Below are 11,728 nucleotides of genomic sequence, written 5' to 3' on the forward strand. Positions count from 1 at the left end.
TTCCGATGAGTTGATATCTTTGGTGTTTCTTTGACAAAATCGTAAACAAATTGATGGCGTAGGAATCAAGCATCATGGAGATAAAAGACGTATAAAACGATCGAACCGTGCATACTTGAATGACGAGTGAGACTGAATTGAATTTCCGGTCCGAATGGATCCCGATACTTGAGTATCGAGTGAAAAAAGTGAATTATGATTATACATAAGAAATGCAATGTATGTATACTATATAATGCTACATATTTAACTAGAATATAAATGCTAATAATGTAAAAGTCACACCATTAAAGCTTTTTTTGATGGAACAGTAGATATATATAATATCTATGCTAACAACCTTTTGATCAAATTAGAAATACAACATAAGATAATCCTACTATTACTCTAATTTAAAAATTGTTTCTTCTAAAAATACAAATTCAATTCTATCTAATTCTCTTCCTCGGCTGCTTTTTCAAGTTCTTCTCTTTTTGCAGTTAAAACTCTAATTTTAGTTAATAAATTTTTCAAAACATATGGTTTTATGACAACTGAAACAAAGTCAAAATCACTCATCAGCTTACAACCTTTAATAAAGTCATAGAGTATTAACTCACCATCATCCATTCCAGCTGCTAAAGCTTGATCAATTTGTCCTTGTCTTGCGTTACCAGTTAAAGCAATAACCATATTCCTACTTAAACTTCCTGATTTTTCAGCTTCACGTAATTCTTTAATAGCTGTTAAACCATCCATAACTGGCATTTCTAAATCCATAAGAACAACATCGTATGGTTTTTTCACTCTTTTAATTGAATTTTCACCTGGTACAATTCCACCTGCACGTTTAGCCTGTCTATGAGCTTCACGAATCAGATTGAGTGCTTCTAAACCATTGTTCGCAACTACCGGAAAAAGTGAATTAGTATTGCACCTTTGGTATCCGGGAGATAAGATTTAACTTACCGTCACAAGTCAAACCAGCTTTGACAATTTGCCTTTTAAGTACAGTTTGATTGATTATATTATCCTCAACAATCAAGATATGTTCCATTAATCCTTCGGGTGGAGGTGTAGGACTACTTGCTGAAGAAGTTCCATTTGATACGATCGATGGCGATGGACTTGGTGGTATCCCGAACGAAGCAGCTGCAGGTGATCGCAAGGCTCCGAGAGAAGCAGCTTCGACGTATGCTGCTAATGCGGAGGGAGGGGCAACACAGCGAGTTTTGATGAAGAATCGGAAAACTGCGAAAGTTTTGTCAGTATAATAATATGGTTTCGATGTCGAATATTGACTTACCACTTCCTTCGCCAAGTTGACTCAATACCTCGATCCGACCACCAAGCAGCTCTGTAATCTTTCGACAAATGAACAAACCCAAACCACTTCCACCATATTTCGTATGTATCATCTTATTGCCTTGTGCGAATCGCTTGAATAGCACAGCGAGCTCTTTCGGACTCATACCTGGTCCGGTGTCAGTGACACTAACAAACAACCAAAGAGGTGTATCTTCTTCTGCTGGTAATTTCGTTGGAATTCCAAGTGAATGGGGAAGTGCACATGTATCATCGGCTGGAGGGTTGAATGAGATATCATATTTGACCGTGATCTTTCGAACATCTGGGAGGTGACAGAAATGAGGTTGTAAGCATCTGTCACACAAGCGAATATGTCTCGCACTTACCTCTTGCAGAAGTGAATCGTATAGCGTTCGAGATTAGATTCGTAACAACCTGACCCAATCTCACTGGGTCAGTCTTGATAGACAAGACTTTACCCAATTCCAATGTTTCTCCGAATTTCAAAGACAAGTCAATCTTCTTAGTCTTCGCTTCGGATGCAAAGACACTCGAGACTTTCCTTGCTTCTTTTCGAAGATCAACTTCGATGTCGAACAATGTCAACATATCAAGTTGGATTCGGGCGAGAGATAAAACATCTCCTGCTATTCGCTCTTGGACAAGACCACATTGGTAGATACCTAAGGATCAAAGTCAGCGCGATGTTAGGGCAATCACGCCAGAAATACACCCACTCTCAAGCGCTTCAACATCTTCTTCTAAATCCTCAAGCAGTTCCTTGGTAGGACAAAAGCCAATGGCACCTGAACTTTTCAGTTGATCTTTAAGTGATATCAAATTCTCTTTAACAAGACTTGAACATTGTAAAATAGCCGAAACTGGAGTCCTAATCTCATGCGAGGTCAAATCGATCAAAAGCTCTTGTTGATGTTTTGATTCTTCAGCTTCTTGTCTTCTTTGTTCAGCTTCGATTAATCTTTGTTCCTCATGGGTTATGTCTGTCGTACAACCAAGTATACCAGACATAGAAGGGTTGACTCGATCAAGTTTGATGAAAATACCAGACATTGTTTTGCCTGTGTTGTACTTCCAATTGATTCTAAATTCTTTCTCATTACCCTTGATATACTCCGACCACTCGGTTTGTAATTTACCTTTTGTCTCGTCATCGACACAATCGGCCCACTTATTCGGGTCCTCGTCGAGGATATCAGATTGTTCTCTCCAAGCTCTATTCGCGTAGATCAGTCGCCCCGTAGTTCCATCAGCCCTTACTATTCCTGAAGGACAGTATTCTGATAACACAGCGATTTCAGTCTCCCTTTCATGGAACATTTTCTCCAAGTGAGCTCGCTTCTTACCGACTTGAAGGTGAAGATGGACTCGAGCAACTAATTCTTTAGGTTTGAATGGTTTCGCCAAATAATCTTCGGCGCCCATCATCAGAGCTTCTACTCTAGATTCGTCTCCTGCTATAGCCGAAAGTAGTACCATAGGTACAATCTTGGTGTTTGGGTGATTTCGGATTTCTTGCAAAAGATCTAAACCATTCATCTTCGGCATTAACATATCCGATAAGATGAGACTTGGTGGATTTGATATTGCCATTTCCAAAGCTTGTTGTCCGTTAGTAGCTTCTATGACCGTGCAGAAGGAATCAAAAATCTGTTTGATATAACGACGCATATCTGCATTATCTTCGACTAGTAAGATTGTATCGGTTTTTTCGAAAAGGAATCCATCAGAGAATTTGGATCCTGATCCGATGGCTGAATCGGTAGCTGCACCTTCACTGGAAGTTTCAGCGTCGCCTTCTTTTGTCCATCTCATCGCTTCGTTGGCAACGGCTTTACCGTAATTACCAAAAGTATCCGGACTAGCTGAAGAGGTGGGCGGAGCGGGCCTGAAGGACAGGGGAATTCTAGCTGTGAAAGTCGATCCGTGAGATTGATTTGGCGAAGTCGCTACTTTCGAGGTGACCGTCAGATCACCAGCGTGAAGCCGAAGCAGCTCTTTCGCCAGAGCCAAACCTAATCCTGAACCTTGAGTTCCTGCGTGAACAGCAGTAGTCGCTCGGTGATACCATTCTGTCACAAGCGGTATCTCATCCTCTGGGATTCCGACTCCTGTATCAACGACAGAGATCTCCGCATGATCGGTATAACGCAATTGTACGGTTATACTTCCCTGCTCGGTGTATTTGAGCGCGTTTCCAATAATATTAGATAAAACGGTTTCGAAGAGGGTTGGGTCGATATAAACCAATTGATCGCTGGGTTCGACGTCGATCGTATATTGAATGCCCAGCCTTTCGACAGCGGGTCTGAATAATGCTGCGAGTTCAAGAATGAACTCCCCAAGATCGGTTGGCAGGAAACGACCTGCCATTCGTCCCGCTTCCAATCGAGAAAAGTCCATAAGAGCGTTGACGAGTCTCATGAGTCGATCGATATTCCTCTGAGCGGTCGTAAGGGCTGCTCGTTGCGTCGCCGTGGGGTTATCGTCGAGTAAATCTGAGAGTGGTCCTGCTATTAGAGTGAGGGGACTTCGAAGGTCATGTGCTGCTCCCCTGAACCAGGCAGCTTTTGCCCTTTCCATCCTGGCGTTGTCCTCTTCCATCCTCTGCTCTGCTTCCGCCGCTTTTACGGTCGAGAGCGATGAGACTAGCTGAGATCTAATAGCATGTATCCATTCATCGTACTCCGTATCGAATGGTCGTCTGACATTCAGACCCATGACCATAACCGCATCGGGCACTTCTATCGATCCGTCACTACAGATCGGGATGACTATAGCCGCGAAAGGTAATTCATCCCATTGTCGAATCTCAAAGCCTTCAATTAGCTCACTGCAATCGTCGACGATTACACATTGCCGTGTGGTAAGCGCTTTGAGTATGGGCCATTGGTGTCCATCCGATGTGACATGGCATATTCGTCCACTCCCTGAGGATAGCGCTGAGATGGCGGAGAGCGTTGGCGATGACATCCTATCCACATTGGGACCAAAGTTTGCTTTCGTTCTGGTAGGTGGTAAAGTAAATGATAACCGTTCATGAACGGATGGATGTCCTTCGGGTACACCAACCTTGGTTTGTAAAGTTGCTTCGATCTGAACGTGATTCGCGTTGGATTCGATTTGCTGAATTTTATAACACATGAAGAAAGGAGCGTCTTTAGGATTTTCTTCTAAAACTTCCGATAAAGCAGGGAAATATTCATCCATCGACCTAACAATCAACATTCTTTCCGATAGATCCCTTGAAGAAGTCAACCTTCTATCTTGTAAGACTTTTTCGGTGGTTTCAGTTGATTGATTGAAGATACCAAGAATCGATCCATCTTTACCTGCTATTGGCACATATCTCCATGAATGGTAGTGTTCCATCAAAACATTATTCCCATATCTTCTCCAGAAAATGGGGTCATTGTCTTTGAACACCGGTGTACCGGACATGCACAAGCGGACATGCGGTTCAATTGTATCCCAAACAGCAGCCCAAACTTCTTCGGCCGGAGCACCCATTGATTTTGGATGATCAAGCAGTTGACTGTATCCTTTGTTATAGATCAAACGTAAATCCGGACCTAACCAAACGCAATCGGATGACTTTGATTCGAATGTGATGGATAATATCGGATCTATAACATCTTTCCATATCGATCTATCGCCTAGAGGAGTTTTGGACCAATCTATACTTTCTACCATTTGCCAGAATTGTTCGGTCTGATTATCATTGGTGGTTCTAGGTTGAGCTGAGATTGACATCCTATGACCATTGGGTGAAGGTCCTCTTCTTCGAGTCGAGGATTTGAGCCTGATCTTATCGTTCTCTCTCACACTTTCCCCCCAGAACGAAGTGCTGAAGTAGGAGTTTGCGTTCGATGTCGATCCTGGTGTTGTCAGAGGGGAGCCAATTTGAGAAGCGGATGATCCAACATCTACCGAAGTTCGATAATCAGTGGAAGAGGAGTCACGATGTTGTTGGCGAGATGATTTCGTATCAATGCTCGATGCGAAGGACGATGATCTCGCTTCGGTATATGCTGAATCTCGGTGATATTGTTGTTGACGTTCAGGAGTAGGTACAGACCTTCTAAAATCGTCAATAGATCCTGTTGATCTCGGATCGGTTGACGAAAAAATAGAATTTTGTGAGCTCGTGGTTGACGGACGTTCAGTAGGGGAAGTGACGCTAGACCATAATCCGTTTGATGTCGAAGATGAAATGAGATTGTCTATCCGCTGCGCAGTTATGATGCAAAATGTATGCGTTGATGAAGGGGGAGAGAGAGGTAGTATTGTTTTCGCGAGTAAAAGGGAAACGGGTTCAGGCCATTTCATGTCCATCCTAAATCCTCCATTCAAACTATCCGTAGTTTGGTTTGAATGCCATGAGCGATATCTCATATCTTCGAAATCACTTTCTCCCTCAATCCAAGCTTGAAGCTTATTTTGAACTGTCATATCTACGCAATCTCCTATCGTTCTTCCTTGAGTCAAATGATACCATTTTTCATTAGCCCATGTTACCGGGTTTGAGGGGAAAGGATGTCGAGATGGACCACTCAATGGCGAGACATCGTCATCATATTGTGGTGGGTGACTATAATTTCTAATGGTAACATCGGTATCTCTAGATATGAATTTCGGCCTGGACTTTGCGGTTATCGGTACGACCAGGATGAATGCAGGGGATGGGTATGCCTGGAAGAATAGTTAATGTCAGTCAAGCGTCTATAGACTGAGGACAGGTAAATCTGAGGTGATTGGTAATCAAAGTGGAGATAGTAGGTAAACTTGCTGTCGAGCCTATAACGAGCCTACAACGGTAAATGAACTCACCTCAAGAAAGGGTAGAGGTAAAGTCGACAGATCAACATCCTCCGCAGGATTCATTAAAGCCATTATAAATGCTCGCGAGAATTATCGCTGTCCAATCCAGGACAAATTGAGCTCTCAAATTGATCTAAATTCTCTAATATTCTATTGTAATAAACGGTGTTATGTATGATGATCGGATGAAGAATAGCAGCGCGATTATATTGACACCTTGAGTGATAGTGATTCGGATGGTGTAATACAGAATTAAGGTTGATGATGCATTAAGGAAATTGACGGTGATAACGATGGATGACTGAAACGTATGGATACTGATAATCAACAATTCAGAGTCATGTGAAGGAGAGCATTTATCAAGCTCAAGAGACTATCCGGTGTATGTATGTATGGATGGATGGATTTTTGATTATTATTTACGATGATTATGTTGATGATAATGCTTGAGTAAGACAACCGAAAACGAAAAAAATGGCAATTAATAGATGGTTTTAGGATTTTTGGTACAAGCGATTGTTAGGCACCGTTGAATGCCATATAACCATAACCACCATAAAAATATACATTCATTCATTCGTACATTCCTTTTCATATAGTTACATCGTATTCGCAAGCATTCTCCGTATTGTATGTACTCAGATCGGCTAATGAAGGGGTCTCATATTCTATAACACCTCGCTATAGTCACTTCTGTGTTATTCACAGCAAAAGAGAGTATGAAAACATTCCTTATATGTGATATAATTTTTCTACCTTATTCGGAGAATTGGCGTTGACTATTTACCACTCACACGCCTGTAAGGGGAGAAAACAGCGTTCCTTGTCAAGTTACGGAAGAAAAAACAGTAAAGAACGACGTCATGGTCGGTGACTACCCTCCCTTTTGCAGCCCTTACGTAATATTGATGTTTGAAATCATAACTATAGTTATGCTAGGAGTCAATTCAACTGATACATGAATAATGGTGACAAAAATGAGTAGATATCTAAGATCACGTCCGAGATTTTGAAGGAAAAAAAGGGCTACAAGGTTGACTTAATGACAAAATATGAAAATAACAAGTAAGGATTATAAAGACATATATTACACGGAAAAGTATATCGGAATTACACACAAATTGAGGGAAGTGAAGGTTCCCTCTAAACTTGCTTCCTAAAACTAGGCAAATCTGTCATTCGAAGTATTAGGTGTTATAGGAGGAGCCAGTGCTAAGTTGCTATGGGTGAAACTATCTTTCCTCTTAATTGGTATTGTTTGTTCTTCAGAAGAATCAGAATCAGCAAATAAGATCCTAGCAGCCATACCTAAACTAGGTTTATTCTCATCATTATCTTCATTTGTATTTACTCTTTTCATTGGTGAAGGAGAATGAGCCAAGAACATCATCAATTCAGCTGCATTTTTATCTTCTTCTCGTTGATCTAATGTTCTGGTTGAACTTCCACTATCTGGTATTTTATGTCTAGTATGAGAATTAGGTGTTCTTAAATCAGCCGATAAACCTCCTGCCCTAGGTGTAGTATTTATTGGAGGTAATTTCATAGGTGCCAAAGAGGGTGAAGTTGATCCATTACGTTGAAATGCTTCTGGAATAGGTAATGATTGTGAACCAACTGTAGATAATAATGGTGCACTAAGTCCAATTTGACGACGGGCGGATCCATCGTCATCTGATAATCCACCTGAAGACAACATGTGAGTAAGCGCTTTTGCAGCATCAACATCTTGACTTGTTGTAGGGGTTTGTCGACGTTGTAATGAATGGGATTGTGATCTTTTCTTTTTAGGTATTATGTCTCGATCTTCAAAACCGTGTCTTAATGGAGATGATGGTCCCGCACTTCCATGCATATTTATAGCTCGTTCTAAATTCGTGGAAATCGAACTCGATGCTCTCCTATGTACGCTGCCAGGAGTTCTCCTCAAGCGCTGCGGACTAAGTGGTAAACCCAATCCATTCAACCTCGAATGTAAATCGTGATCATCTGTTCGAGAACGTTTCTTCGGACTCGAAGGTGAAGCTGGATATCGTCCATGAGAAGGGGGAGGTAAAGGTTGCCAAAGAACATCGATCAATTGCCATGGCCTAGAGGGTGAAGGTGGTTCGTAAGGGATAGCAGGGGATCTTGTAGGAGAGGTCGCTATTGGGGATGCAGGCATGAGAGACGATTTTCGCGTGCGTAACGGCGTGGGAGGAAGTTTCTGCGCGAATCGTCAATTGAATCTCTAGTATGGCAGATAGACACTCACATTCTCAATCTCCTTGATAGACATATCTTTCCATCCATTTGAAGCTTTTATGGAAGCTAATTCCAAGCGTTGTTGAAGAGCAAGCATTTTCTACAGATACAGTCAGATGGATATTTCCCGGAAATATGTATAATTTCGGACTCACTTTTTCCATTTCCATCTTTTTCAAGAACTTATCCACATCTATTCCTGGAATATGTTCTTCGGGATTACTACCAATTGTACTTTGACTACTCTCCCCTATTCCTATACCTGATATCGATCCCGATCCTGATGCAGATGCAGATATAGATCTAGGTGAACTTGCCGAACCACTAGCACTGATTGAAGGAGACGAAGGTGTGATTTGTCTCGAGGTCATCGTTATATCTTGATCATGTGAGGAGGTCTCCACGGAATTCGCCTGATCGAGCGGTAAGCTTTCTACGTTCTGTTGAGGTGTCTTGGGTGTTGATAAAACCTCTTCGCTGACTGTCGTAGGAGGCGATAGCGTTGACATCGTATTTAATGATTCCTCGTGCCCACTCGTTGGTGATTAAGCATGAATACTATAGACAGCGATGATGGCGATGACCTGGATCCTGGTGAACGACGATACGATCGATTCTATCAACAAAGACACTTGGTTGTATATAGCCGTGTATGCCAAGTTCACGCTTCAAAGGCGTTTACCACTCCCTGTTAAAATACTTAGATGGTATTCTAATCACTGATTCGAAGTCGTATGTGTGTGTTGTGTGAGAATTGCCGTTCCTTTCCAATCTAAATTTACAGTGACGCGTCTCTTTCCCTTCTTCGCAATTCCTACCCTTCAATCTCGAATTGGCGATATAAAGTCGTCGACTATTGTAGGATTATATTATTAAAATGAATATGATGTCGATACTTGAGATTATACAGAATCAAAATGTATGATCACGAAAACACATGTCCAAAAAAAAACTAAATTCTAAGTCGTAAATCGCGCTTTTCTCCTGGTACATACGTATTTACGTCGCGTCTTTACTTAGTACTACTACTATATGTCATGTTTTAAAAATATTACTTAACCTATGATGGTAATTTTTTCCTTTTTTCCCGAAAATCATACCACCAGGTAAAAAAACATTCCTATTTCAGGTAAATTACCTTACACGGAAGAAGGAGAAGATCTCATACCCTGAATGACAAAGGGCAAGAAGGGGGTTCGGAATTGGAAATGGGATGAAATATGTCTCGGGTTAAAGTACAAAACAAGAGAGAAGTAAGCATGCAATCTTGACTGCACCAGCTAGCGGACATGGATTCCGTGGCACTCAAGTCATATGCAGGATCAATCTGATAAGATGGCCATGAGACTCGACTTAATCAGTGACAGTGACAGTGACCGACAACATACTCAGCGCCAAGGAATGCTCCTTTTCCTTGTCGCGAAGACACATTCAAGATAAAGTATGGCAAGCGACCCAAGAATAGCTCTTTCGCAAGCCCGAATTCACCTCTGGGCGACAGAGTCCGTAGTCAAGGAGATTGACGCTGACAGTCAATGCTTCTTAACCACCGCACAAGTATGGGAGATCAAAAGCTATGGTGGACTTCCATCGCATGCACTTCTCACTGATTTTTATCATTCCTCTGCTTTTATCATTCCTCTGCTTTTATCATTCCTCTGCTTTTATCATTCCTCTGTTGGAACTATTTTGTATATTATCTTTCCTGTCATCGTTTCTCTTTTCGTCATTCCTTCATTGTTACACTTGCACTCGCTGGTCGAATTTCCTGGATTCTGGAATTAGCTGTATCAATATTGATTTGGCGGTTTCCTCCCAATAAGAGTTGCACTCATCCTCTTAGTCTTGTTAGTCCTGATATTCGCCATTCCTTCGCTTGCTTTCGACGGACCTTCCGATTCCCCTGACTCAGGAGATCTAGAAAGCTTCAACCCCTTGGTACTGCTGAACATCTCGACGATGAAAGCAGATGAGAAAGATAATGTAAGATCTATGGTTTTAAGTACTATGCAAGCCCGAGGAGATACCACTTTCACCGAAGATTCTCTCAAGCGGGGAAACGTGAAGGAAAATCAATCGGGAGCTCGAGCCGAAAGAATGGTGATCGAATTCAATAAGAGGCAGAATCAAGGAAGTTCAAAACCCATTCCAATCGAGACTCAAAGGGTTGAGGTTGATGATGGAGGAAGTTTACCTACTCATCCATTAAGAGATCCTACTGGAGGTAAAGGACAATTGAAATTATCAATGATGTGGGAGACGATCAACGAACTTGAGACGTAAGTGCTGTGCCTGTGAACAGAATCTATTGTAAATACACATGACCACTGACAAGTCAACGAAATTAGATCTGTTGGTAAAATGACGGAAAAATGCCTAATACCTGCTGAAGACACTTCGCAGAAATTCTGTGAAATTCTTCTTGATGGTGAAATTCTAGGTGGCGCAAATGATAGCATCGCTTCATCGTTTTTTGGTACACCTACGATAGAGGTGAGCAGAGTTAACCTACCTTTGCAAGGGGTAGGGTTAAGACGCTGATTGTAAGCAATGTCAGTCAATTCCAACGACTTTTGCTACTGAAGCTGGGATCATATCTTCTACTCCTCAGGCATCAGCAACGCCTTCGAATCGTACAATTGTACCCGACACGGTTTCAACTTCAAGCATTCAGACTACCGCACTGTCCTCAGGTTCGGTGACGGATTTTACTCCAAGCACCCTTGATGATTCTACCGAAAGTGCAACAGCCACTGCCACCTCCGCTTCCCAGTCCAATTCGGGGTCCCTCACCGATACCTCAACGATTGCGATTACCACCACTTCCGCTCAAAATAGTGTAATCATAAATTTCACAGTCCAACCCCTCACTTCAAATTCAGCCACAACTACGGCAGATGCTGCCGCTGCTTCACAAGATGCCACTGTGAGTTCTCATCTCAACAGGATCATTATTAATCATTAAGCAATGATGTGACTAATGTATACGTCGTTTAGACAGTAAGTATCCCAGGTCAAAAATTACAAGTTCTCCCAATTGGGTTAGGTGTCTTTGGTGGTTAGTTTGAATTTTATTGATTTTTAACAAAGTTAATTTTCATGATACTCTTTATATAGGTTTAGCAGGTATAGCCATCTTAGTAATTTTATACGTCACTTATCAAAGGAGGAAATTTAAATTACAATTTAGATCGAGGAAATTGGCTGAAAAAGCGAGTCCTATGGGTATAAGTGAAAATTACGGATTAGCTTGATTCATGATAACATTGTATGGTATGAATAATTAATACCAACAGATGCTCATCCTATGCACAGAATGACATACATCTAGCTCTATCTCAGTCAGAAGTATGCATGA

The 11,728-nt window shown here is 41.6% G+C and overlaps 3 protein-coding genes across 3 annotated transcripts; 1 reads left to right on the top strand and 2 right to left on the bottom strand.

The window, feature by feature from the left end:
* Positions 1–432: 432 nt before the first annotated feature.
* On the bottom strand, positions 433–6,198 carry I206_102722 (uncharacterized protein; the record flags this gene model as incomplete). Its single annotated transcript, XM_019154828.1, has 7 exons — positions 433–533; positions 600–887; positions 949–1,230; positions 1,286–1,609; positions 1,674–1,970; positions 2,025–5,997; positions 6,136–6,198. The coding sequence occupies 7 exons, from the start codon at positions 6,196–6,198 to the stop codon at positions 433–435; spliced, it is 5,328 nt and encodes a 1,775-aa protein (XP_019012231.1).
* A 1,090-nt stretch (positions 6,199–7,288) lies between these two features.
* Positions 7,289–8,879, bottom strand: I206_102723 (uncharacterized protein; the record flags this gene model as incomplete). The annotated part of the gene is made up of 3 exons (XM_019154829.1): positions 7,289–8,332; positions 8,381–8,470; positions 8,526–8,879. The coding sequence occupies 3 exons, from the start codon at positions 8,877–8,879 to the stop codon at positions 7,289–7,291; spliced, it is 1,488 nt and encodes a 495-aa protein (XP_019012232.1).
* Positions 8,880–10,329: 1,450 nt separating this feature from the next.
* Positions 10,330–11,624, top strand: I206_102724 (uncharacterized protein; the record flags this gene model as incomplete). Its single annotated transcript, XM_019154830.1, has 5 exons — positions 10,330–10,649; positions 10,719–10,863; positions 10,928–11,296; positions 11,368–11,428; positions 11,488–11,624. The coding sequence occupies 5 exons, from the start codon at positions 10,330–10,332 to the stop codon at positions 11,622–11,624; spliced, it is 1,032 nt and encodes a 343-aa protein (XP_019012233.1).
* Between the last annotated feature and the right edge of the window lie 104 nt (positions 11,625–11,728).

The sequence above is a fragment of the Kwoniella pini genome, chromosome 3 (genome assembly GCF_000512605.2).
Source record: "Kwoniella pini CBS 10737 chromosome 3, complete sequence".
NCBI lineage: Eukaryota > Fungi > Basidiomycota > Tremellomycetes > Tremellales > Cryptococcaceae > Kwoniella > Kwoniella pini.